Below are 26746 nucleotides of genomic sequence, written 5' to 3'. Positions count from 1 at the left end.
ATAAAAGAATTAGATGATTATAGCTTTCAATAAAAATGTTATTTGGAAATGAAAATTGATGACCGTCGCTCGACAAGATGAAAAATATTACATACTATTTGATAAGACTATAATATTCTAAGTCACTTGTTACACGAAATTTTTCAGTGGTTCATTTTGATATCAAACTATTTCGCGTGTGAATGCGTAATCATTAGCGATAGAAGCATTATATCAGTTTGAATTAAAAAAAATCTTTTAGAATCCATTAATTATTAATATTAAGAAAAAATCAGTTACTTATTGATTCATCGATTGCATAACAATGAACATGTATAAGCGTGTGGTGTTCTAACAAGTAAAATCATTTAAACGAAAATTCCGTAGTCAAGTAATGATAAAACAAAAACATTGATTATAGTCTATGGAAGATCAATCAATAACGTATAATGGTGAAATTTTAGACTATGCGAACAAAATTAAAGTGTATGTTAACAATTTATTAATAAATATACACACATCCATCATATATTACAATAAATAATTGACTAGAACTTATTGAATACGTTAAATCAGTAGATTTATATAATTTGCACATGATTCTAATTATATCATTTAAAGTCTTTGAATGTGAGTCTTATTGAATAATTTACATGTGGTTCTTATTTCGGTTAACACTAATATAATTTATGATTGGTCTTATGCAAAGTATAGTTATTTGAACATTTGTTACGAATACTTTGATAATAACTGTGCATTCGATATATTTATTTTTTTTCATTATTACTTTTTATAATGAAAATACTTTTTACTTTTGTTTTTAAGATTTTATATAACAAAACAAATATTATTGAATTGAAAACAATTCATTTATTTTTCCTTGAGACGAGTATTGATTTCTTAAAATTTTATATCAATATTTTTTTTAATAAACGAAAACTTAAACAAGATCATTTTAAAACGAGTTATTATAAACTAGACGTTTTTAAGGTACTAATAAATGTTCATTAAGAGCTACCCCATTTTATGTACGATATAGTCGGATGGGTAGCTATTGTAATTTTGTTTTGATAAAGTTCAAACTCGAAACAAAATTGAATTTGAAAAGTGGAATGGAAATTGTATAGGATAATTATGGATTAATTGGAAAAATAGTTCCTGGAACATTAATCAAGAAATTGATTTGATTTTGAGTTAAATGAGTTCAAATGATAATATATGATTCGTTTGTTACGCATGTTAGCTTACTGGAAATACTGGTTTTATGAAATAATATATGTATTCTTTTCGTCGAAGTATACATCTTTTAACTATACTTTTGTTGAAAAAACAGTAAGGGTGTAGCATTTAAATTAAAATTCGTTTATACATGAGTTTGATATGAGACAATTGTTGTCGAAATATGACTTTAAAAAAAATGTGATTATGTATATTTCGTATGAATAAATATATTTGAGGATTATGTACCACTTGATGTATTCATTTGCGACTATACATTGCACTGGAAATGTCCGACGGCATTAAGCCGTCAACTGGTTTACCTTTCAAAATATTTTCACGATTTGTGGTAATTTACACCATAAGAAAATATGAAACTTTGGCATGAAGTTTCGTCTGTCTGATAGAAATCAAATGTCGTCAAGTTAATGATCTCTCTAGGAAAATCTGACGTCGTGCTACTTACGTAAAACTCTAACTTACAAATATCTTTACAATCTACAGCATTGTTGGAAAATTTTGTACATGAAAGAGGAAACGAGTACGCCAGTGTGCAAGAGCTGCTGCCTTCCGTCGATTTAGCGAAAAAAAGAAAAAGAAAAACAAGGTTGGTCGCGTCCCATGATTTCGAATAGCAACATGGGTGGGTGGCAGCAATTTGACGCGCCGAGTGCGCAAGTGGCACAATGACTGACTGCACGAGTAGCGTGGAATGCCTTTGGTAATGCAGAGCGCGCCTGAGACAGCGTAACGAGCGCGTGTAAGGCGCGAGAGGGTCGGAAGTATGTACAAGAGGAGCGCGAGTGGGGAGTCAAGCCGCAGCCTTGTTGTCGACGTACTCGTCGTCTTCGTCGGCGAACCTGATGTCGTCGCCGGCCTGCTGGATCATGTCGTAGAAGGAGCGCTTGGCCTCCAGCGGGCCCGGGCCGAGTCTGGTCCTGGCGGGCAGCTTGGCCGGCGAGCGCTGGCGGCCGCCGGGGAACTCGGCGAGCGGGATGCCGGGCTCGGCGACGGCGGCGGCGGCGGCGGCGGCGGCGACGTTCAGCTCGCGCGCGTCGAGCCGGCCGAGCACGCAGCGCCGCCTGGTCCGCGGCGTGTCCAGGTCGTTGACCGCCGCGGGGCTCGGCGCGCTGGACTCGCTGCTGGTGGGCTCCTCGCGCGCCGGGCTGCGCTTGCGCACCGCGGGCCTGGAGCGCCGGGCCCGACGGGGCCTGCGCAGCCGGTTGGGGATGCGGTCGGAGGCGGCGCTCGACAGCGACTCGGCGCTCACGCGCAGCCGCGACTCCTCGAGCAGCCTGTGGATGGGCAGCGCGCCCTCGCCCAGCCGCGCCTTGTACTCGCGGATGATCTCGTCGTGCAGCCGGCACTCGGCCGGCTCGAGCAGGCCCTTGCCGGCCGAGCGCAGCCGCTGGTACTCGGCCGGGCTGAGGGCGCGCCCGGGCGGCGGCTCCGCCGCCTCGTCGGCCTCGTGCGCCTCGTGCGCCTCGTGCGCCTCGTGCGCCTCGTGCGCCTCGCGCGCCTCGTCGGCCTCGGCGTCGCTGCACGGCGGGATCCAGACGAGGAAGGCCGGGTCCATGCCCAGGTAGGAGCCGGGCGCCGCGCCCGCGTTCACCACGTTGTAGTCGTAGTAGTCCAGCTCCATCTCCAGGTCGGCGTTGGCCAGGCTGAACTCGGAGCCGGGGCCCTGCAGCAGGCGCTCGCGGTTCCGGCGCTCCTTCGACTCTTTGCCGCTGTAGCGCCGCAGCGTCGAATTAGACGAGCTGCTCGCCGGAGAGAAGCCCTGCACGCGCGCGCGCCAATCGGCAATCAGCTCGGCTGTATCAGCGTGGGATCACGCGGGAGAACCTTCTTCGGAGCAAGTCGCTGACCATCGCCGCATCAAGTTGAAGCGCCAGCCTCGAACCGACCGGTAAGATCGACGCGGCGATTGTAGCCGTTGATCCGAAGAAGGCGAAAGGGAGTCAACTCTTACGTTATTCTGACTGGTCGAAGTACTCGTAGCGCTGAATTGCCTTCCATCTTCTGACGTTGAAGCCGCTTCTTCCGATACCGGGCTTACCGGACCGAACGTGCGCAACCTAGAAAACCAATGACTTGGTTTCATTTGCTGCTTCCAATCCTCGTTCGTCGTTAGAATTAGTTGATTAATCACAAGTAAATGATGAATATTTATATAGATGTATGATATAGGGGTAAATCCAAAAATGCTCTCTATACACGAGTATGTCTAGTGTATCTAGTGAATGATGTAACAGTATTAATATGGTTTCCTATGCTGATTGTTTTTGAGTCACGTGGGTTTGAGGCCAAGCATGGTCAAATTATCGTCACAAGAGAAGTAGTTTAAAAAAGATACGACCACGTAAAACTACGTACGTTCGAAAAAACAAAAAAATAAATAAATAAAATAGCTTTATCGAGCCACTGCACGGATATTGCAGTTTTGACGAAATGCCACGTGTCGCAGGATCGTTAATTTGAGCATTGAACTGGTATTGCTGTTGGCATATATACGAGTCTATATGTATTGTGTCGAGCGTGCGTATCGTGATTTTGCGTGCATGCTGATGAAACGAATGTCGTCGGAGGTGTATTCTGTTGTGGATGAGTGTGCGATGTCGTTAGAATGGTAACGGCAATTCGCAAATGCATGGCCAGAGTATCAGCTTGATATAGGTGTAGGTGTAAGTTGTCACAGATACATGCACATTCCTTGAACAGATAATACTTATAATGAAGCGCCGTCGTTTGTATTGTATGTCAAGCACGTGAGCAAGACCGGCGACTATTTCCTTGGACTTATTCTAATGGCTTCCACTGTGAAAGCTCAGATGAGCAGTGAGCAACGACAGCACGTCGCATAGAGATAGGAATACGGGCGGAAAGTAAGGATCGCTCTGTATAAAGAATGGACGAGAAGCTTTTATTGAGAAGACGGCGCTCGCGACAGGACTGCTCGTACATTGGGGCTGATCGAGGTATCCGTCGACACGCGAAATCGCAACGATAGGCAGGCAGTGGTTGGCTGCAAGGGCGCAACGGAGACAAACGAACGGCGTGCGATATATCTAAGGCGAAACGACGATTTAACAAGAGAAAGGGAGCGAGCACGCGCGCGCGCGCGTCATTGGACGGATCTGAAAGCAAAATGGCGTGTTAAAGTGGCATATACGGAGTACGAGAGATAAAAGACATAGCAGGCGACATGCCCCAGCCGAACTTACTTAACAGGACGCGCGTACTTGACCTCGGCTTGATGGACGGAGGCCGGCGGCGCGGCTGCAGCGCCCGGGGCCGCGGGCGCGAGGGTGCTCGACGAGGCGCTCGACTGCGCGGACGAGCGACGCGACGGAGTGCTCCGCACACTGCTCGCCGCGATCGTCCGCTGCGAACCGCTCTGCTGGTGCTGCATCTGCAGTCCTTCCTCCGAGGCGCGCGGCCTCAAGGTCCCCGAGTCGCTACTTTCCTCGTCCTCCTCCTCTTCCTCGTCGTCGTCGTCCTCCTCCTCCTCCTCCTCCTCCTCCTCGTCCTCCTCCTGCTCGTGCTCCTGCTCCTCGCCGCTACTGCGCAAATGACCGCATCGTTCAGTGCTCATCACACACACACTGGCCAAATCCAGTCTCTCCGTACGCGACCCAACTAACGCTCGGAGAAGCCTGTTACGTTCTCCCACTTTACACTTTATAAGCTTTGCCCGTAAACTGACTAGTGTAATCAAGCCCACAATACTTGGCTCCACATTGACTATACGCATCAAATATTTATTTTTCGCATCAAAACGTTAATAACTTGCCGCGAGAATACGTAGACTCCACGCCAGACACTTACTGGCAATGAGTTAGGCCGCACCAATTTCACCGGGGCTGACAAATTATTCCGTAGACCGTATGGAATTCATTTAGATAGCGAAATACCGTCGCCGCTTCGTCCTTGTTTTCTCCGTTCGCTTTATATTTTCTATATTCATAATGCAAGTAGAATAGTCATATTTTGCTCGAAAGTTCAACATAAATTAATTATTATGAACGGTAGATGTAAGTATAATACTGTGCCTTCCGATCTGAAATTAAAACGCGTGTAATTGGGGAAACAAACGAGCGCGGTCTAATGAAAATAGATTGCATTTAGAACAGGTCTGAGTGGAAAGATTGTGGAGAATTTGATTATCGCGGAGATAAGTTTTGAAGGCGACGGGTTAAGCGAGAGAATAGGAGATGGCTAACGGAAAGAAGCTCGCGGAAATCAATGACCAGCAAGACGGACGGCCGTTCGCGGGCAAACGCTAGTCATCGGCCAGCCACTCGAGACGTGGGCCGGGAAGAGGATACTCGATACAGCTCACGACAAAAAGCGAACGGTGGGCCAGCCGTTTGGCCCCAGCGAGCTAGTGGCGTGCGAGCTACCGACAAGGAAGATAGTGGAGCTTACTCGGCCTGGGTTTCCGTGCTCTCGTAGCCCTCCTCGATGTCGGCGTTGGCTTCCTCGAGCTTGGCGTGCCTCCGCGAGCCGCGCCGCGGCAGTCGCACCAGAGACACCACCTCGGAGATAAGCGTCGAGGAGGAGACGGCTCGCGCTCGCCTGGCGATGCCTTGCACCGAGCCGCTGCAAGCTGCGGACAGTCAACAGACCGGATGAGCGAGTCCTGCGACGGGGGCTACGTCGACCCGGCGCCGCCGGCCCTCACCGGAGTCGTCCGCGAGACTGTCGAGGTCGTCGGCCAGCTGGTACTTGCGGTACTTGCAGCCGTACTGCAGCGCCAGGAAGACCGAGGCGAGGAACACGAGGCCGAGCAGCGAGGCGGCCGCGAGGTGGGCGGGCGTCAGCCAGAGGGCCCAGCGCCCGGCCGCGGCCATCACCTTGGCGTTCATCGCCACCATCGCCGGCTGCTTGGCCGCCGCTGTGGCGTTGTCCGCCGGCGCCGGCTTAGCTGCAAAGCGCCAGAGCCGCGATGAGCCGCGACGAGCCGCGACGAGCCGTGACGGCCCACTTACGGATGGCGCTGACGTGGGCCAGGAAGCCGCAGGCGCAGGCCGGCCGCTGCTGGTCGTTGAAGAACTCGAGCAGCAGCCGCGGGCCCGAGCTGAGCACGACGGCGGGCCCGGGCGCCCGCGGCGGACGCTCGGGCGCCAGGTCCGCCAGCAGCCGGTCGATCGGCAGCTCGCCGTCCCGCGCGCGCAGGTAGGCGCCGTCGCAGTCGAGCCTGGCCTGGTCGAGGCGCAGCCGCAGCAGCTGCTCGGGGCGCGCCCGCAGCAGCCAGAGCGAGCGCCCGGGGCAGCCGCGCGAGCTGGCCGCGAGCACGCGGCTGGCGGCGCCGGCGTCCTCGAGGCGCAGCGAGCAGCCGCAGCGGCACTCGGGCCCCACCGCGGCCGCCACCTCCGCGCGGTCGGCCGCCAAGCCCAGGCCGTGGCGGCACTCCCAGTCGCCGGGGCTCCAGCTGCCCGTCAGGTCCAGCTGCGCCGAGCCGCCGCACGCCTCCGCCTGCACCGTCTCGCCCTGCAACAGCGCGCGCCGGTCAGCGGCCCCAGCGGCTCGGTGCCGAGCGCCCGCTCGGCGCACCCACCTGGCAGAATCTGGCTCCGTAGCGCGGCGGGGGCGCGTCGCAGAACCGGTGCCGGCTGCGCGTGCCGCCGACGCACGAGCTGCTGCACGGCGTCCACTGGCTCCACTGGCCCCAGCCGCCGGCGTCTCCTTCTGCAAGCAACCGCCGGACCGAGGTCACCGAGGTTAGGACGAGGCGAGCTCCGCCTCTGCCTCCCTGCCACGGCGACTCGCGAGAGTGCCCCTGCAAGGGGGATCTGCCCGTTGCAGCTTCCGAGCCGACTCGTTTTCGGATCCCCTCTTTCGCGGCTTCCGCCAGTTCCACAGGCTCGACCGGGATATGCGAGGCCACTCCAGTCTTCGGCGAGTGCGAGGCGCCACTTGGCCGTTTTAAGAGCACTTTTGCCATTCGCTACTAAGCCTCGATGCGCGTTTAGGGGTCGCACGGGGTTCGCGTGAATCTTCGTCAATCGGGCGTTCACGTGTCAAATGGCCAAGCTCGCATAATGCGCTTTCAACTCTGCTCTCTACTATACATCCTCGATCTTCAGCGAGCAGCCCCGAAGAGCTCAGCTTTCTCTCGTATATGCTGCCCGAATGCATATTATGCATCAAAAAAATTTTTTACCTTTTTTCGCTATACCGTGTGAAGCGCATTCATGGCTAAATATCCAGCAGGCGCACGGAAGAAAACATCGCTCGGACGGGAGAAAGGGAGAGAAGAAAGCAGAGATAAAGCTCCGTTAAGGTCTGGGCATGAAATGCGAATTGGCCCGGGACGATAGCGCGCTCTGAAAGAATACAATGAGCCTATAGTCCAACTCTCTTCTTTTAGCGAGAGAAAGCCGCTCCATACTGATAATAGACCGAGATAACTCGATGAGTTATAGTTTTTATATATAAACGTCTCCAATATTTTTATCTTGCTTTTCTTTCATTTACAAAACTTTACCATTACATCCTACAGCTTGCGTTTCATACTTTCAAATTTGTCTTTTTAATATAACGGACTAGTGTATGACTAATGACTTAAAAAAGTGTATGGATTAGATTTTCTTTTCTTCCGATTTTTTCGGGTTTATTATAGTTTATTGGAATTTAATACGCATCGAAAAATAACAATAGCGTTGATTCCAGTTCTATATAAAAGAGTCGATTTTGCAGATTCGCTAGAGCCATATGTTATTCATACAGTGACACAGTTTTCAAAGCTCAGCAACTTCTGCAAACATCGAAAGTTTGTGCTAAAAATAAATTAATAAATTGTTTTCGATGTATTTATGATTTTTCGCTTTTTATTAAATTCCACCAATCTACGAAAAATTGTATAACACATTTTCCTATCGAATTGAGGAGTTTTACGCAATAAAAAATTTTCATACAAATGCACGCGGAGGAGTGGAAATATTTTTTGGTTCTTTCGGAGTGAGCATTCAATTGATAATTCTTACGAAACCTACACCAACTTTATGTATTTTTTGCAGAATTGGCCATTTATGTCAGCTAATAATATGCAATTTACTCTACTCAATTCCTCATCGTATTTTACAATTTTTTTTTCAAATTTGAATATTCAGTAGTAGCTGATGTTGTTTTTCAATGCCATTAGTACTGTAAATACTAATATCGTTGTACATGTTTACATGGAATCTAACAAAATAAATATATTCATAGGGCAGCACCAATCATCTTGGAGTGGGCAACGAAATATGACATAAAGAGACGTAATAACTATTAGCCATAAAAAAATGGTCTGGTCGGTTTCGAGATAACGTTTCGAAGAAGATTATTGGATTTTTAGGAAAAACGTTGTTCGTTTGCGTCGACGAGAGGGAAAAGGCAAAATCAAAGTGAGCGACGTGCAGAGTTGCGATGGGATGAAACGAGAAGGGCAACAAGCGGAGAGCTGGATGGGATAACGAGGCAAATCAGAGGGCCAAAGGTGAGGCGAGCAGGCAGGTATCCGTGTCGACCGAAATGAGATGAAAATGAGAAAACAGTCGGCGGCGGCGTCGGCACGGGCATCGTGGAGTGGGAACCAGGCTGAACGGAGAGTCGAGTTCGGGGATGGGTGCTGGTAACGAGGTTAAGCGTCTACAGAAACTCGCGCGGTGGCGGCGGCGGGCCGATCGGACGGGAAATTGGATTGGAAGGGAAACAGCTAATGCGGTTTGGACGTTGTCGTCGTCGTCGTCGTCCTCGTGGCAAGAGCGAGCGAGCAGCAGCAGCAGCAGCAGCAGCAGCAGCAGCACCAGCAGCCGAATTCGTAGCTCCACTTTAGTTCGTTGGCTCGAGAACGCCCGAGCGAGTTAAAGGAATTAGCCGGAGCGCGGCATTTACATGCAAATTATTCGGCGCGCGAGGCTACGCCGAGCTGCCCGAAGCGCTCTCTCGCTCTCGCTGCTTTAACACTCCATTTGTTTGACGCCCCGGGCTCCTGCTTGTTTAGCCTCTCGCGCTCGATTCGGCAAAGTCACTTCCAAGCCGCCAATTTGCCCGCGTCGACCTCTTTTTCAAAGGGGCTCCTTCGAAGCCCGAACTTGCCCCGTAATCAGTCGCTAATCGATACTTTCAGCCGGGCCTTGATGATTTCATTAAAGGAGGATCGAGCCACGCCTGCTCTCCTCTCTTGGCCAACTGCGTCAAACAGCCCATCTCGCTCGCTTCTCCTTTCTCTTCAGCCTTCGGCCAGATCCACCGTGTTCGACGACAATCGCCTTATCAAGCGTTTCGATATCGCCACTTGTCACTCGTTCGCTCCATTGACACGCTATCGCATCGCGCTATATGGACTCGCGAGAACGCGGCGATTCGAACCTCAGTTCTGAGCTACACAGCCAACTTGCGTGTTGCATCGAGATGAAAAGATGCGCGGATCGCGAACAATCGTCATCGCGCGCGGTATCGCACGCTCGCTCTCAAGGCAGAGTTGAAAAGATGCCGATGCCATTACGCTTCGAGCTTTCGCCCGCGATCTCCCAGTGCGATATTATAAATCGTCAAGAGAGAAGCAATGCAGATAATAGGCAATTGGTTATGCTACACCACGACATTTGCTTAGGAACCAAGCCACGTTAGTACTGAAGCATTTGTATGTATATAAATCATTCACAAATCTTGCCATCCTTGGTTATCTGACTATGTAGCTCTGATGCATGCTGTGCATATTATATGTTTTTAGAATACTATCGAGTAATCATAGCTTACATAGATATTTTAATCAACGATGCTAGCAACAAAAATGTTGACTTGATTGTCGACGTGTACTTTGTAAGCTTACAAAATAAAATGTTTCTCACTTGTACTACCAATCGATGAGAGAATAGAAGACCGTTCAATGTCATTTTAAAAATCAGTGATTCATTGCTCTTTGACCGTTCCCAACTATAATCAAGGTCGTTTCAAAAAATAACCAAGTTGAAGACTGATTAACAGTCAATTGTCTCATGTGCATTAGGCTACGAAGCTACTTGACCACAAATTGTAATAATGGGCAAATCAAGTCGACCGTTTCAGCAACGCAATGCAAAATTCGGCGCCCACATTGCTTACACCACCAATACAAATACTATATGATGGCGAACGAGAATGTGAAGAAAGCAGTTTTTTATTTAGTTTACCCTGCATTAATAAGTAAACACTCGACTCGTTATTTGCAAGTGAAGTAATTTGAAATGAGTATAACGTATCTATTCGAAGGCCAGAAGTTATTCTGGAAATGGTTGAAAAAAGTGCCGATGGAGTAGTGTGGGTCAGCCAGCATGACTTACCTCCTTTCCCGGTTGAAGAAAACAATTTGAATAAGTTTGCAGCTAGATAATGACGTTATCGTCGATCAAATGCGAGAACAATGTAGCTTTGACGGCATAATTTTTCAGTCAAAATAAAAACGCTTCTGGACAAAGACGAGGGAAGCACGGGGTATCGGATAAGTAGGAGACGTTATATCGCAGTGGCGAAATAGTGACGAAGTAAGCGCGGAAGCTCGTGGAAGCCGGTCTCGGTCTATCTGTCGTGAGGTATCAAGCGACAAGGCTGGCGCCTCGAGGCGACGTAAACAAATGTTCAGAGAACGAGGGGCGGGGGTGGCGATGAGCTAACAAGCTGAGAGGGAGTTAGATCCCGAAGGAACCGGCGGCAGGCGTCTTGCCTTTCGTTCTTTTCTCGTTCTCTCTCGCGTGCTCTACTCGGATCTCGCTCTGCCCACTGGGACGTGGGCCGTCGTTTTGCTCCTCATTTTTTTTCGACTTCTCCATCGCCTCGGCGGATGAAACAATGCGAATTGCTATCGCAGGCCCGACAGCTCTCTCCATATTGATTTTTCCAGAGCTCCTCGTGAGTGTTTGCACTTTCCCGGCGACGCTGTTATACGCGCGAGAAAACCGCAGCACGCTTCGCGGTTTATGACTGCGCGACTTGACAACTCGTCAAATGGCTTTCTCGATAAACCTCCAGCGTGATCCCGCTGAAAGGCTAATTCCTCGAGGATTTTATCTCTAGCCAAGACGAGGCTGTACGGGCTTGGCGCTATTCAATCAGTCCGTTACCGCATTGTATGCACGGAGTATGATAATACGCATCGATCCTTTGGCCACAGCGACAAGGCAGACCTCGAAGATGAAAAAGAATGCCGCCAAGGGCCGAAGTGGCGATCGGTCGATACTATAGCCTCTAGCAATGGATTTGTAAATTTGGCGCGCGAGTAATCGACGTGGAGTATGTCGTCGGGCGAGGCCACGTCAGTGGTCGTAAGAGCCACAAAGCTCCATTCGACTCTGATATCTCGCCTCGTAAAGGTTTATTGCGCGCTGCGATCGGATACAGCGAGATCGGTCTTTTCAGATTTGTCAACAAGAATGATCGAGATTTTATTCGGCGGCGAAGTGTGATGAAACGGTTCAACTGTGAGCGCGTTGCGATTCGCTCGATATCGCTGTCGGGGCTCGTCCTCGTTTGTCAAATCTCTGCGAGCGCGAGGGATCGGAACTCAAGACTGCTGTACATTAATTCACGGTAGATGGGGTAGATGGGGCGCGACCGAGCGAGAAGCCCGTCAGCGCAGGCTCTTTCCGGTGCTCGAGGTCGCAATCGGATTGACGGGCGCTCCGACGAGACCAGAGTCCAGAGTGCAGAGCAACGTCAGGCTGTAGAAAACTGCGAAACGCAACTGACCTTTGACAGGGAAGAAGGGGATGCAGTCGACCCGCACCTCGGACATGGCCCCGTTGTAGGCCTGACTGATGTAGACGAAGCAGTACTCGACGAAGCGCTCGGTGAAGAGCTCGCAGTCGAAGGTGAGGCTGTGCTTGCCCGGCGGCGCCTTCAGCTCGGCCACGTAGTGCAGGCTGGACGGGGGCGCCAGCGAGTCCACGTCGGCGCGCAGCCTGCCGTAGACGCGCACCCGGTCGCCGGGCAGCCTGCAGGCCGGGTACTCGAACAGCACCGACACGCCGCCGCTGCCGCCGCTCGCGTTGCACGGGTAGATGGCCCGCGCGTGCACGTTGAACACGAACAGGTCCGACCACTCCACCTGCGATCCGATACTTGCCCCATTATGTCGAGCCGCCGCTCGCTCCGCTAGCCAGTCTTGCCGAGCTGTTGCTCGCGCGGCCAAACTCTCGGCAGCCGAGTTCCTCTCGGACGAGAATTCGGCCGCAGCTCGCAAACTTGCGCGTAAACTTGCTAGCGGTTTTGGTTGCTCAAAGCGTTAATAATGCTCTGCGTTATCGAGTAGTCGAGGCCAATAATGCCGTTACATGCCAACCAATTTTCCCGTTACAACTATATTCGCGAAAACAAATATTATTCATGATCGCTTTAAAAACATTTGTAATGTCGTGACAGCTAACGATTTATGCCATTGTAATATCGTTCATAAAACCATTCGAACTCTTTCAAAAACATCTCCAATTGGCCGTTTCATGCACCGATTGCTTCCAAAGATTTCAAAGGGCCATGTGTTTTAAATACAAATTCAAACAAATTGAACTGATCAAATCAATTGATTAATATAGGAGAATTCATAAAAACTTTATTCCACTTTAATCTCTTTCCAGTTTTTTCTATTTCATCTGCTGTAATTACTGATTTCCTAAAATTCTTGAATAATACTTGTAGATAATAATATTTTATTCTTATATATTTTGTTTTTTAATACTATAACGTTATAAACACAACTTATTATCAACCATCCGTAAACAAACTATTCCAAAATCTTCGCGAGATATCAAAAGTTTATGAATTACGAGGTGTTGAGAAGGTTGTATTAACAATTTTTTATTTAATTTGATCTTATTTTGAGTATACTAAATGAAAAATTAAGTTTATAAGAATGAATAGAATCCTGTTTGGAAAATGCTCTTAGATTTCAAACACAGAAGGAAGAGAGCCTGAGCCAGTTTAAACTCTCCGAACATACAACTAAGATAGGCAAGCATGAGAAAATCTATATAGAAAAAATTCATATTGTCTGTTATCTCCGACGAGAGCGGCGACCGTTTTATCAATCTCATACACAGCTTAGGTCAGCAGGGACAGATAAATTCATGAAACAATATCCTTTTTCGTTTTCTCTCCAATTTTCACTTTATAGCCTTTGAAATGTAATATTATAACGAATTTTCTAAATTAATTTTTGAATTTGATGAAATAACAAATATCAAACGATGCGCATACATCAGACGGTTTTCGATTTAGAGTTTATTGTTACTTTACATGGAATTCTAATAACATTTAAAATTTTTTAAGTTTGAACAACTTTTGTTAATTTTTAATTGGTGTACTTTGTGCTTAATATTAAGTTAGAAATGGAAAATAGAGAAAATTAGATTGTTTAAGTAAGCCGGGTTCATTTTATACGAATACTGATGCGGCGATTTGAGTTTACATCAATTTTAAAATTTTATTTATTTAACATAATCGTTTTTTAAGTGGATAAGAAACATAAATAGTATTTATTAGGATACTATACTTTCTACGAAAAAATCGATTGAAAAATTGACATACTCAAAGAATTCTATACATAAAATATTTCTGCAGAAATACATTAATATTTGAAAAATCTATATTTTCAAGATTCTCTCCATTATTATTAAGAAATGATGAAATTTACGATCATGTGGTATAGAATATGTTCTGTCAATTTACTAAGTTTATTAATTTTTCTGTAGAAAGACAATATCAAATAATATTTTATTTTTGAAGAAAGTTGCGTTTTATGTTTCGCGGTGAATATAAAAGCATTACGTTAAAGAAAGTTAAAAAATTCATTTAGAACTGGTAGCTGTACGAAACGAACCTGGTCTGCGAATACATGCATTAGACATAAATATTGTAGTTTATGAAAGCTAAAAATATAGTTCACTAAATAATCAGTAATACGAACGAATTGGCAATCAGATATAAGTTGTAACTGCTAGTAAATCTGCACACGTTAATTGACTATGTAACAAGTTAACAAGCGACACGCGTAAGGAAAATGGAAAAAACTGGAGCGAAAGTAGAATAATCGATCGTTGGCTTAAATCTTAGCGAACGCATCGTCAGGATCTGACCTTGATGTAGGCGCTGGTGGTGGGCGCGCTGAGGTCGTCCTGCTCGGGCCTGAGCCTGAGCGCGTAGTGGCCGGCCAGGCCGAAGAACTCGCAGCGCAGCTTGAGCAGCTTCTGCCGCGGGAAGCCCTGCAGTCGCTCGGAGTAGAGGGTCTGCAGGTGGCTGCGGTTGCGCGGGTCGCAGGAGAGCACCGAGGCGCCGCAGTAGATGAGCTGCAGGCTGAAGCTCGGCAGCGGCAGGCTGGCCGCGGCCGAGCACGAGATGCCCGTGTACTCGAGCGTGGCCAGCACCTCGTGGCTGGGGTACGTGGCGAAGCGCGCCGGCTCCAGGCTGAGCGAGGCCGCGGGCCACCTGACGTCGAGCGTGGCGCGCACCGGCGCCGGTCGCCGCGCCGCGTCCGCCTCGAGGGCCTCGCTCAGGCGGTTCGCCACCGGCCAGGACTTGCGCTGCAGCTGCAGCGAGTAGCTGCCGCCGCGCGAGAACAGACCGCAGGGCACCAGCAGCGAGACGTTCGCGCCGCCGGCCCGCGGCACCTGCACCGGCACCTCGCCCACCAGCTCCGACGCGAAGCCGTCCTCGCGCAGCACCCTGCAACGAGGCCGATCCTGCCAGTCCGCTCCTCCGCCGCAGCCGCAGCCGCCGCTCGCTTACCTCAGCACCAGCGGGTCCTGCGGCGCCAGCGGCCCGGCCTCCGCGCTGTAGTCCTCATCGTCGTCGTCCCCCTCCTCCTCCCCCTCCCCCTCCTCCACCTCGTCCTCCTCGGTCGGGCTGCGAGCCGCCCAGCCGCGAGCCGCTGGCAGCTCGATGATCAGCACGCCCAGGTCGCCGGAGAGGGCGGTGTGCGAGGCCGCCACCACCAGCCGCGGCGAGAAGGCCTCGTCCGGCGCCAGCATGGGTCTTGACGTGCCTGCGACACGAGCGCCGACGAGTCGTTGAGCGCGCGCCACTTATCTCGAGTCCGCAGGCGGAGGCGGGCCTCCCGTGCGGCCGATTGGCAATCGGAGCGAAGTGGCCGCGCTTTTCCGCGCTGCCGGCGACCTCCCCGAGAGGCGCGCGCCCAAGTCCGAGTCCAGACTTCCGCGTCGCGCGTTTCGCGTGGCTGCGCAAAGCTGCCTGCTAATTCTATCGGCTTGCCGGAACACTGCGCAACGCTTCGCTGGTGCCTGCGAATTCCCGCGGGCGTTAGCGTTTCGCGCGGCGATCGTGATCGCGATATATGTAGTGCAGAGACAAACGCCAAAGGACCGAATGCGTCCGCGCGGAGTCGCGGAGCCGAGCCAACTTTTGAGCCTCGGTTCTCGGTGTGGAAGAGCCGCGAGTCGAGCGAGAAGGCGAGCTCCTTGCCGCTGTGGTCGGTCGAACGGGCATAGAGTACGCCAGTCCAGCGCTATGTGGAGCCAATCGTCGCATTGTTTCGAGCCAAGTTTGGCAGTGGAGCGTCGCGGAGAACGCTACTTGCCGCCTGGCCTGCTAGAACACGGCTTGACAGACCACTTGACCCCGCGATCTCTCTGTCCACAGCTCCATCGAACAGGCATGTCAGCAGTTGCACCCGAAAGTACGCACTTCTGACCCTCGTCCCGCGTTCGTTTAATTTCGTCCATCGCGATGTTTCTTCTCGGCACCGGCTTTTGTATTAATCGTAGGGGACAATTTCAATCAATGGAGCTTTGCCGACTCTCGTCAATTTCAATAAAGCGCTTGTTGACCACAGCAGGGCAATATCGGAGTATCGTCGCGCGAGTTTTCAATTGCGATTGGCACGATGCACGCGACAAACTGGCTTTCGCGTCGGGATGCACGCTGCTGACTAACCGATGCAGCATGCTGCGCGGTCTAGCTGTGCTCTTGAGAACGCAGATACGTTAGAACAAAAGCTACGAAAACAAAGCCTTAAGTGAACGCCAAGCGATGAATTCGAAAAAGAATGTCGGACGGCTACGGAAATGAGTAATCATTGGCCGATCGGGAAAGAAGCTGATAAGAGGAGGAGGCTAGCCGAACGCAGGCACCTCTACGCGAAAGGAGATGCCCGGCGGGCGAAAGGCTGCCTTGAGATAGGTGCAGGCCGCGCGGGAGGAAAGAAAGCGCTGGCGCGAGCGGCGCTCGACCGTCCGTAGGTCGTCGGGGCGGAGGGCAAATTGCGAGGAATAAGGTGGCGCGCGCGGGCCATGTCCCACGGGTGGCATTAGCGCGTGCGAGCGAAGGTCTCGGGGAGCTGACGCAATTGCAGCTTCACGCCGCTATCCCTTGCCCCCTCCCCATCTATTCATCCCGGGGCTGCGACCTGGCTGCAACCGCCCTCCTCCGTTATCGCTGCGCTGTTTTCGCTTCTCGCGTCTCTCGCCCGGATACGCTAGCGAAATATCGCGCTAACGATATCGTTAGTGCGCGCGGTGCTGTCGCCTTATCCCCCCTCGCGCGTGCCCGACCTCTCCGAAATCGATGCAGATTCAGCTCGCAGCGTGCTTTTCTGCGCGGAACTGGCGACAAAACCGGTCCTTCGAGGCTCGACGCAACGATCGCACTGACCCAGCCGGCCTCCGCTTCTCGCAACGACTCGCGGATAAACTGCCGCAAGCTCGAGCCGTCGAATCAAAGTCTGTGCGCGACTTGCGCTTTAAGAAGCCGAGTCGCAATTAAAAGCCGACGCGAGAATTGGCATTCCCACGTGCGCCGGCTCCCAACTCTCGTAAATAAAAGGCGTAATTTTTGAGAGCCCGGCAATAAGCTTGCACGAGAGGCAATGAAACCGAGCTGCACTTTATGCCAGTACTTGGCTTTATCAATGCCTCAGCCTCGCTCCCTTGGGCTTGCACCCCGCAGCTTCGCCAGCCACAATTCACCTTCACGGCAATTAGATTCGTTCTTATGATCTCGGCCTTGTTCGCGTGGAACATGCTAATGGTGATGAACGCTTAAATTGGCACCAGGCTAAGCCTCGAAAGTTTCTTCTTTCGAGTGGGGAGAAAGGCTTGCAAGCTCGCGCGGAGTGGCGCAGGTGTGCCTGAGCCTTGAAAAGGAAAGTTTGATGCGCGCGTGTAAAAGATAAAAGGTTAGGGAGGTACAGCGTGCATTGGAAAGAGCGTGGATTGCAGCGAGGCTGCGCACCCGAAAGGACGTGTTGGGCTTCGAGACAATGCAGATGCAAGGAGAGCCGACTCTAGAGCGAGGCGCCCTGGAACAATGGAGCAATGGAACGCGAATAATACAGGCGACGTGGCATCTCCAGTCAGCGAGCGCGACGATGAAAGTGGCTCGCGAACCTAGTATAGAATAAGAACTGTGGACTATAGCACGTCCCTGCTGTGGGGCCTGCAGTTTGCCGCGGCGTCGTTTATTGCACCTGAAAATTTTATCTGCCGAGTCAGGCAAATTGCTTCTGCTCGCAGCTGGGCGCGGCCGATTGGAATGCAGAGAGCGAGCGAGCGGCCGAGCGCTGGCTCGAGATTTAATGATCCGTTCGACGGGGCCTTTGACTCGTAGCTCGAATTTTCACGCAACTCGCCCACCGTATATTCGGCTTGGCCGTTACTCCTGCCCGCGAACGCGTCGGCCTCTCAATTGATTTGCCATTCGGCGCTACAGCTCGTCTCTTTTTCCTTTCCGAGGAAAAGTGCGAGCAACAAAGCTCGGCGGCGATAAATAAAGCGCGAACAAAAGCACAAGGATGCACCAATATAACTGATATAACTGTGAGCCGTGAGCCGCGAGCCGCAGCCGCGCTGCAGTATCATCAGTGCAGCCGAGCAAGATAAATTGTTCGCCGGCAATTTTTCGGATCCAGCATGCAGCAGCCTGTGAATAAGCACCGGTACCGCGGCTTGTCAATGACAGATGCTTCGAAAAACTCGGCCAAGATTTGAACCGCCGCTCGTCGTCCCGCCCCCGTCCTTCTTCTGCGCTTTCGGCCCGAACTCCCTTCTCTCCGTCCTCCGCCAAAGCAGCACTAGATTGCTCTTCCGTGGCTTCATCGCTCGCATCAAATTGATTCGCCCGTTCGCTCATTTCCTCGCTCGCGCGCGCCGAGAGCTTTCCTTATGGCATATATTCGCATAACATCACACTTATGTCCCGTGGGATCAAACTTGTTACTTTGCTCGAAACTTCGCCCCGCCAGTCGTAAACATTTCACTAGGCATCAAATTCAGCTCATCTCGCTTTTTATTTTAGCACCACCGCACAACGTACGTTGCCGAGCTGAGCCCTTGCGATCTTGCATTCCTCGTTTTGGCACAAGTTACATCTGTGAAAAGCAAAAGCGCGCCTGGGGCTCCGAATGACGCTTCGGACGGCAACAGGACGGGGAGGCTTTTTCCGAACACAGTTGCAAACGAGCTTGCACAGTAGAAGGCCCGACACCCTGTTATCAAATTGCAAAGGCCCATCAAACAAACAACATTTTCCGCCGGCTCTGATGGAAGAGCCAGAGACTGGCTAAATGAAATTGCCGTGAATTTTCCCCTCAATATTCCGCAGAAAAAAGCGCTAGGTGCATTTTACGCGCGCACGCACGGCTGAAGCAGCCTCACTTCCTCGAATCCAATCGGGTAACGAGGCAAGCGAGTGCCAGTTAGCCCCTGTTGTTGCCCACGATTACGCACATAGCTTAATGCTCGTTCAAAGTCTATCATCAACTTGCCTAGACGAGAAACCTCAAGATAGTCGCTCCACTGATACTCGCTTTCCTCGACTCCATGTTATATTATGTACAGTTTCACGCTAATCCTCTTCGCGCCAGCATTGCCCTCTAAACTCCAAGGCCAACATCAATTCTAATGCCACGAAAATACCTCTAATCAAATCAAACTCAACGGCAGTCTCATCTAGTGATTCTCTTTACATTGGCTTTCGTCAAGTCCAGCTCTCATCAATCGGCAAATTTGCATACTGATAGCGGGGATACGGCTGTAAGAACAGAAATAAGTAGCCACGGCAAAGCACAATGCTTTCGACGGCATCGGCAGGAAGTTCATTTGAGTCTAACGAAGCTGCCGCGAAGCTCTACAATTTAATGCTGGTAATCGAACACGAGATCGCGCCCCAGCGGTAGATGAAAACGAAGGAAGGCGCGTCGTTCAACTGGACTTGGTAACGATGAGCCGTTCGCGTCGATTTCCTTGGCTTCGGCACATATCGTTTCGCCCCCTGCGTACTTCCATCCAAATGTTTTCTACTTCTTCGATCCAATTCCATTGTTATAACTACGCGAAAATCAGCTATCAGCTATCAGCGATAGCTTCGATTTCCAATCCACTGATCTGCAGAGATTTAGATTCACTAGTGGTCGTCTGATTTTGTCTGCCAACTAGTCCGGAAAACGAAATTCCACCACCGAGTTGATCATGCAACGATGACATACCGGAAGACTCGAGGTGGAGGCTTAGCTATTCAATCTCAAGAAGCAAAATTAAGAACGAAATGAGTTGCATGAAACGAGTGTCGTTGTGCTCCACAAAGTAATGACCGCAATTGCGAACGCAAAGCTCTAAATTCAAATAGACAAGAGGAAGCGAGGAGAGCAGAGCGACGCTGACTGGTGAGAAAAGTTGGCGAGGAAATAAAAGTGACGTGGTAGGGGGGAGAAGGGGGGCGGGGCGGGCATGCAAATAAGCAGGTGTCGCGTGTGACAGGTATAAGGCTGGCGCGCCGAGTAGCGAGCTGAAGCAGAAGTTTGCGCGCGTCCTTCCGGATTACGCAAGCGGGGCAAACAAGCCACGAGTCAGTCAGGAGCTGTGCTTGTTTTCACAATGGTTCGCAGCTGCGGAATGGAAAGCGCGGGCGCGGCCGAGTTAATGCAGCTCCAGATTAATCGATGCCTCGCCAGCGAACAAGCTGACGCGTATAGCGGCGCCCGGTTCGCCAAAATATATTCCTCGGGAAATTGCATCTAATGTGACGCAGAGCCGGCTTAGTTGTCCGCCACGACAACGAAGCTATTGCCAGCAGCTGCGCCCGCGCGTCCGGCGATTCGGCTGAAATATCTGCAACGCAAACCGACGGTCGCTCGGCCGGCCGTTCGCCAGCTCGGCGTAATCCCAGCAAGTTTAAGTGGACTCGCGTGGCTGCGGACGAGAGCGCGAGCGAGCACTCGCTGGAAAGTGTCCTGCTGTCAGTGCGACTGTGTATCGCTGGCCAAAAAGAGCGGATGGGCCGAACTTTCGTCGCGGGGCTCGCCAACAACTTGTCGAGTGTCCGCGCCCTGACTTGCCGTCCAGTTAACGGTCTCGCTTTTGCGCTTCGCGCTGCGGGCTATTGTGCCATCAAGGAGTGCACAGTGCTCGAGAGAGAGAGAGAGTCTAGAAAGATCCTCGCCGCGCGTCTACGCGATCGAACCTGAAGCGCCATCCTCCTCCTTTTACCTCCAGTACACCGCGCCACTTTCGCCAAAAGCCATTAACCGTCCATTTCAGGCCAGCTCTCCGCCTCCTCTTCCTTCGGCTTCTTCGTTCTTCTATTTTTTCATCGAGTCCACTTTTTTCCGCTGCAATTATTCGTCACTAGCCGATAGATAATCCCCCCTTTGAACGAAAAAGAACAAACTAGGCACGAATGAAACAAACAACTGGCTGGCCGGCCGACTGCGATGCCCTCGTCGATTCCCTTTCATCAGCGCTTTTGCCGAGCTTTCCTTGGCCGTTCGAGCTCGCTTCTGCTTCTCGCGGAAACTTTTCAATTATCCCCGCTTTATCTACATGCGCGCCGGGCCGGCCGGTACGCCAGGTCCGTCCTACTCCGGAGCTTTCCTTATCTTAATTAGTAGCTCTGCCCTTTTTCCTCTCCTTTCCGTATTCATATCGCGGCACAGACGCCGAAATCTTCAAATTCGAGTTATGCAGCCTGTGCAATTCTGGAAAGTCACGGCTTACCGTTTTACATAGTATTCGCAAGATTTAATGAAAAACGGGAAAGCAAGGACTGGCGGTACTGGCGAAGAGCCAGTCAGCCTGTCAAGCGACTGATCAACGGACGAGCATGCGGCGACGCATACAAGGGAAAAGTAGCGAGGGCACATCGTCGTGCAGTGAGTGGTATTAGCGACGGAGCGAGCACAGGCTGTAGCTGGAAGATACGTAAATGCCCGGCGTCAGCGTCGTCCTTTATCGCTAGACGCAACCCGAGTTCAAACGGAAAATAAGCTCGCCTCGCCACTTTGCCACGGAGCTCGTGAATAAACAGCAATAGAAAGTACAGGCGCGGATTATTCGTTGGGCTTTCGGGCCAAGTGAAAAGCCAAAGGTCCGCGCGTGCGTTCGCGGGATCAGTTGGCCGAGCGCGAGCCTCGGAGCCGCGGGCGCAAAGTCGGAAAAATGCTCAAGCCCGCCAGTTTTTCTCCCCGTCAGTTTGCGAGGCGCGCGCGCAAAAAAATGTTGATCCGCTGACTCGCTATCTCTTGGCCCATCCGTCAGCGGCGCGCTCTTTTTTGCTCCTGCTCGGCCGCGTTATTGCCAGCGTCTCGCTGTAGCTTGGCGCGAGGAAAAGAGCTCAGCGGTAGTCTGGCCATGTCGGCGCTCGCAAACGATTACGTCGAATGGTTCGCTTGAGCGATACGCCTAGTTTGTTTCGACCCAAGACGAGCTGCTGAACGAGGGGCCCGCGAACAGCACGGACATCAAGCCTCGAGCAACGAAGAGCGACGAGAGAAGGATTCCGAGCAAGGGCTCGTTCTGATAATCGGCGGCGTGCGCTCGGTCACTCGCGTTCTCGCGCCTCGCTTGTCCCTGCATCAATCACAGGCCGCTCGAGAAAAGCTCCGTCCGTGAGAAAATCCGCGCTAATGAATCATAAGAGCCGGGCGCACCGAGACGGCCGCCGTGGCCACGGCCCTCGCGCCTTTTGATGGATAATCCGAAGAGTCGAGTTCCGCCGCGCTCTGTTCGATCAGCTGACGGATCGCCGTCACGGGCGGCAAGCGCTAATTATTTGCGCGGCGCCAGCAGCTAGTCGAAAGCGCTCGCGCTTCGTTCGAATGCCCGATGGCGAATCGATGGCGCTGCGAGGGCTGTCTGCTGAGCGATCGAAATATAATAGGTGCGGCGGGCGGCGCTGCCGGCAGGGCGCCGCGGCGGAAGCGCTTTTGTGAAAAAACATATTTGCGCGCAGTTCTGAGGTGGCCCTCGACGAGACGGCCGGGGGAGTCCGATCAATGGAGGAGCGCGGGGCCGGCGCTGCAAGTCGGTCCGGCGAGAAAGCTCGGCCTCTTCAGAGGGACCGCGGCAGCTCGAGCGCGAGTCCGCAGCCAGTTCGAGTGGCACTCGGTGCCGGGCCCTCGAGCAGCGCCTTTTTGCGCCTTTTTGCGCCTTTTTGCGCCTTTTTGCGCCTTTTTGCGCGCCCCGGAAGCCGACGCTGCACCCCACGGCTAATCCGAGCCTCCGCTCGAGCTCCGCATCGCTCCGCCGCAGCCCGGCTGCCTATCTGTCAGCGATAATTACCCGGCTCCGGCGCAGCTCGCTTCCACGTCGTTCCATTTACTTTTACTTTGCGCGCGCGATTCGTTTCTCTCTGTTTCTCTCTGCCCTTTGTTCGCACCTTTGGCCGCCTCTATTATTCTCCGCGGAAATATCGACGAGCCACTGGCGGCCAGTCTCGGCAATTGATTGCAAGCCCCTCGCCCGGCCACCAACCAGTACTTGCACTTTCGAGCGTGGCGAGCGAGACAAGCGCGCCTCCGCCGACGGGACTCGGCGCTAGAAGATAGAGCAGCCTTGTGGATCATCGAGAGAGGCTGTCTGTGAAGCTGCTATACAAAGCTCGATGACATCGGGATCTCGGCCAACTGCCGTTGGCTAAGTCAATTTTTCGCGCTTTCACGCTTGAGCTGAATCTCGACGGACAGCGAGAGCTCGATCGCGAGCTCGTATCGCTGACGAGACCCGAAAGCTCAAAAGAATTAGAAGGGGTCCGAGTAGCGGAGTGTCGGGCCTATTATTCAAGCCGCCAAGCCGAGACCGCGCGAGTTCATCAAGTACTTGTTTCGAGTCTTGGAAGTTGGACCTCCTCGGTCGTCCGACTCTTCAAACTAATTCCAGCCTTTCGGTCGTCGCGAACCGATTGAGAGCTCGAGACGCGCCGCCAACTCTTCAATCTCGGCCGGAGCGTTCAATTGTTCGTACGGCTTTGTGTCATGTCAATTCGATTGACCTGTTCTTTGCGTTGAGAATCGATAAACATTTACATTCCTCCGTTTCATTGGCCGATGTTATTTTGACGGCTTATTTCCAAGCATCACTTTCTAACCGAGCGAGTGCTCGCTAAAAATCCATACCTAATTATAACTCAGTTTCAAAGTAATTAAAACTTTATCACGAGCGCCGACTGCATGTGATACGTTTGCGGAGCGTGGTAACTCGAAATTCGCATATTTATGATTGAATATATCATTATCGAATGGAATATACTAGCGCGCATTTGAGTTGTTCTGGTATCCGAAAGCCGCCCATTCGTCCAGTAGCCTCGGTACTCGATATGTTACCTGTTCGAATCATTGTAAAACTTGGCCTGTTATTCATATTAATCCGAATTTTAGCACACAACATTGTTCGTATTTCGAAGCATTTCAACCACTCAGGACGAGTGTCGACTCATTCAAGATGTGTTTTATTCTCTATCAGAACATTGAACATTGAACGATGGCAATAAATTGAACAAATTTAGAATCGAATGGAATTTAATATTGAGCTGTTAATCAGAACAAAAGTATAATTAATCAGTAATAAGCTTATAATGGTCAGTGCAAATTACCAACCAACAATTTCCATTGATGACTTCTGAAATGGATAGTGCAGATGCGCGGGTACGAGTGAGTGTAAAAAATCGCAAATAAAGAGTATCTCTGCGGGAAAATATGTATGCGTGAAGAGAGAAAGTAGCCATGCACGGTGCAGTCGGCGTACATCTCATGCATACATAAATACTCCGCCCCTCTCGACCTCTCGACCAATTGCATTTCAAATAGGATTTGCATGATATTTTTATCCAAATTCGATGTGGTGCAACGCGCATTTAATGAAAGTTCGAAGCCTCAATGGGCTTTTAACGCTGCTCATCGCCGCGCGGACTATCATGATTCTGCCGGTAAAACCGATCTGAATATTTCAAAAATTCATTTCATTATACGCCCGCTGCTCGTGAAGGAGATAAAGCTTCATTTTATTTAGGCCTGGCGGAATGGCCATTGCGTAATACGAGGGCAAAACAAATGGTTTTCTGGCCGAGGATATCGCGGATACAGCCGAAATAAAGTCCGCATTTCCAATGACAGCCAGCTCATTATGCAGGTCTCGATGCGCGTAGCGTAAAGCAATTTAGGGATTGAAATGACGTGCGCCGAGAACGGCGCCTCGATCAGGAGAGCGACGCCGCGGCTCAAAGAGGAGGGCGGGCGCCGGCGATGCATCAACGCCTGGGATGCTTGTATATTCTGGCAGGATAACATTAGCGCGCACTGCTTATCGGGGCGGCAGACTGCATTCAGCCGGCGCGGCGGGATGCGGCGGGATGCGGCGAGAGGAAGCCGCCTACGGAACAAGGGCTGGCGGGTCCTCGGCAGCTCTTTTTACGGCCCCTCCACTGACAATAGCTCGCCCCGCGTATCCTGCGCCACGGCCTCGCGCGACGAGCTGTTTCTCGCGTGATCCGCTCTGCTCCGGCAGTCGGAAAAATTTCATCAGGGCTCTTGTCTGCCGTGTCCCCGGCGTAGTTGCGGAAAGATTGCCCATTAACGCGTCCGTAACAATGCATTATTCGAGGCTTGTCGCGACTGAAGGTGAAAATTGGAAAAAGTTACGGGCTCTGCGAAGTTGGGTGCTCTTCCGTCTCGTTGTCAGGGTTCTTTGTGCCGTAGCTCTCGCTCTCGCTCTCTCTCTCTCTCTCTCTCTTTGTCTCTCTCTCGAAGTCGCGCCGAGTCGCGTTAATTGCGTGCATGCGAAATACGGCGCGAGGGCCACGGCTGCGCTCTCGTAGAGAACGACGCTGAAGAAACGCTGCTCGACGCGACGTACACCCGACTCGACTGGCACAATCAACCAGTTTTCCGAGTACTAATTTCGCTGGCGCTTCGTCTACGTGGAAACGCGGCTCGATCGAACGAGTCTATTTTGGGCGATCTATCAAAGACCAAAGAACAAATGAGCGCGAGCCATACCGGTCCAGCTTATTAGCGGCGAGCATACGCGCCAATCAGCCATTAGATCGCCATCGCCGAATCGTCGCGACTCTGCTGCGCGCTGCCACGTTCGAGGCTCGACCTCGCAGCCTCGCCCCCCGTCGCCGCCGTTAGTGTACTCGCTTACATAAGCTCAATCGGCCGAAACAACGCACCGCAGTTCGACCGACCCACCGCGGCCCCAGTACATCTCTATATCCTCGCGATGAGCTTCGACGCGCGCGCGGCTCGCCTCTGCTTTTCCCCCCGTCATTAACGTCTAGGTCCCACGTGTTTTTCCGCAAGTTACAGCCTTTCACGGAGACGCACGTGTAGCCAACCGAATTCCGGGGGAAATAGCAGCAGCGCTAAGGAATGCAGTGAATATATCCAGCGCGAGCGAGAGCCAGCCTCGGAGGCATGCGATGAACAGCCGTAAAGTGTCGTGCAAGCACGCCCCCTCATTTTTTTTCACTGGCGCGCTTCATCGCCCGGTTTATAACCCAATCACTTGCTGTTTTTCATCAATCGCGTTGAAGCAACGTTACGGCCGTTTGTCGATCGTTAATCCTCGATCGACGACCATGTAAAATCGCAGCCGAGAGCGCGAAGCGTCTGCAAGCTGACTGCGCGTACTCACCACATCTCAGAAGAATGAAAACCAGGAGCCGCAACGGTGACCATCCAGAGGGCCAACTCATGTCCACTGCGTCATCGGTGACTTTCTACGCCAACAGTCGCTGAAATCAATGTTGAGAATGTTGCGTTAGCGAATCTCGCGAGGAGCAGTCGGATGGTACATTCAGAAGCAAACGCAGACTAAAGCGATAAAGACAGGGTCGTCTATATAAATCGGACGTGAGCTGGATTTGAGCTGGGCTACGTGCGAGCTGACAGCCCGCTCTGATACGCAGGCCCGATGGGCCGCGCCGCGACGCCGCGATGCGAGCTGCATGCCAAGCGACAACGACCGATACGCAAGCGGAACACCCGGGCGTGTCGTCGCTCCTGTCCGCGACGCAGCGGAAGCAGCTCGAGCTTTCGCAATTGACGGCTTTCCGTCGCTCTAACACGCTAACCCTTTTACGTGCGGAGACCTATTCGCAGTGGTCTTACCAATTGTGACGCTTCCTCGGTGATGATTGGCCTCGCCGTAATCGTCTTGGTGCCTGATCGCAACGTCATTTTCATTTGTCCGATCGAAGCGACGTTCGATCATCGCTCCTCGCTTTTCAATTTTCGAGTAAGCGATCAGAGGTTAGCAAACTACCGACGCAACATTCAGTTTCTGCCGCTCGATAAACGCGAGCGCAGTCA

General features: G+C 51.5%; 1 protein-coding gene across 2 annotated transcripts in view; it reads right to left on the bottom strand.

Annotated features, from left to right (window-relative positions):
• Positions 1-510: 510 nt before the first annotated feature.
• The window catches only part of LOC131672043 (uncharacterized), an 81919-nt gene continuing 55683 nt past the window's right edge, over positions 511-26746 (bottom strand). For both annotated transcript variants that reach the window (XM_058949012.1, XM_058949095.1), the window contains 11 exons: positions 26070-26169; positions 14938-15193; positions 14289-14874; positions 11908-12265; positions 6758-6888; positions 6189-6690; positions 5882-6124; positions 5626-5806; positions 4422-4760; positions 3170-3275; positions 511-2977 (listed from right to left, as the gene is read on the bottom strand). In XM_058949012.1, coding sequence (XP_058804995.1) covers positions 2009-2977; positions 3170-3275; positions 4422-4760; positions 5626-5806; positions 5882-6124; positions 6189-6690; positions 6758-6888; positions 11908-12265; positions 14289-14874; positions 14938-15193; positions 26070-26130 — 3732 coding nt within the window. In that variant the 5' untranslated portion in view covers positions 26131-26169 and the 3' untranslated portion in view covers positions 511-2008. The remainder of the gene's footprint in view (positions 2978-3169; positions 3276-4421; positions 4761-5625; positions 5807-5881; positions 6125-6188; positions 6691-6757; positions 6889-11907; positions 12266-14288; positions 14875-14937; positions 15194-26069; positions 26170-26746) is intronic.

Source organism: Phymastichus coffea, unplaced genomic scaffold (assembly GCF_024137745.1).
Source record: "Phymastichus coffea isolate CEN01 unplaced genomic scaffold, Cenicafe_Pcof_1.1 PCOF00001, whole genome shotgun sequence".
Lineage (NCBI taxonomy): Eukaryota > Metazoa > Arthropoda > Insecta > Hymenoptera > Eulophidae > Phymastichus > Phymastichus coffea.
This window is presented reverse-complemented; position numbering and strand designations above follow the sequence as displayed.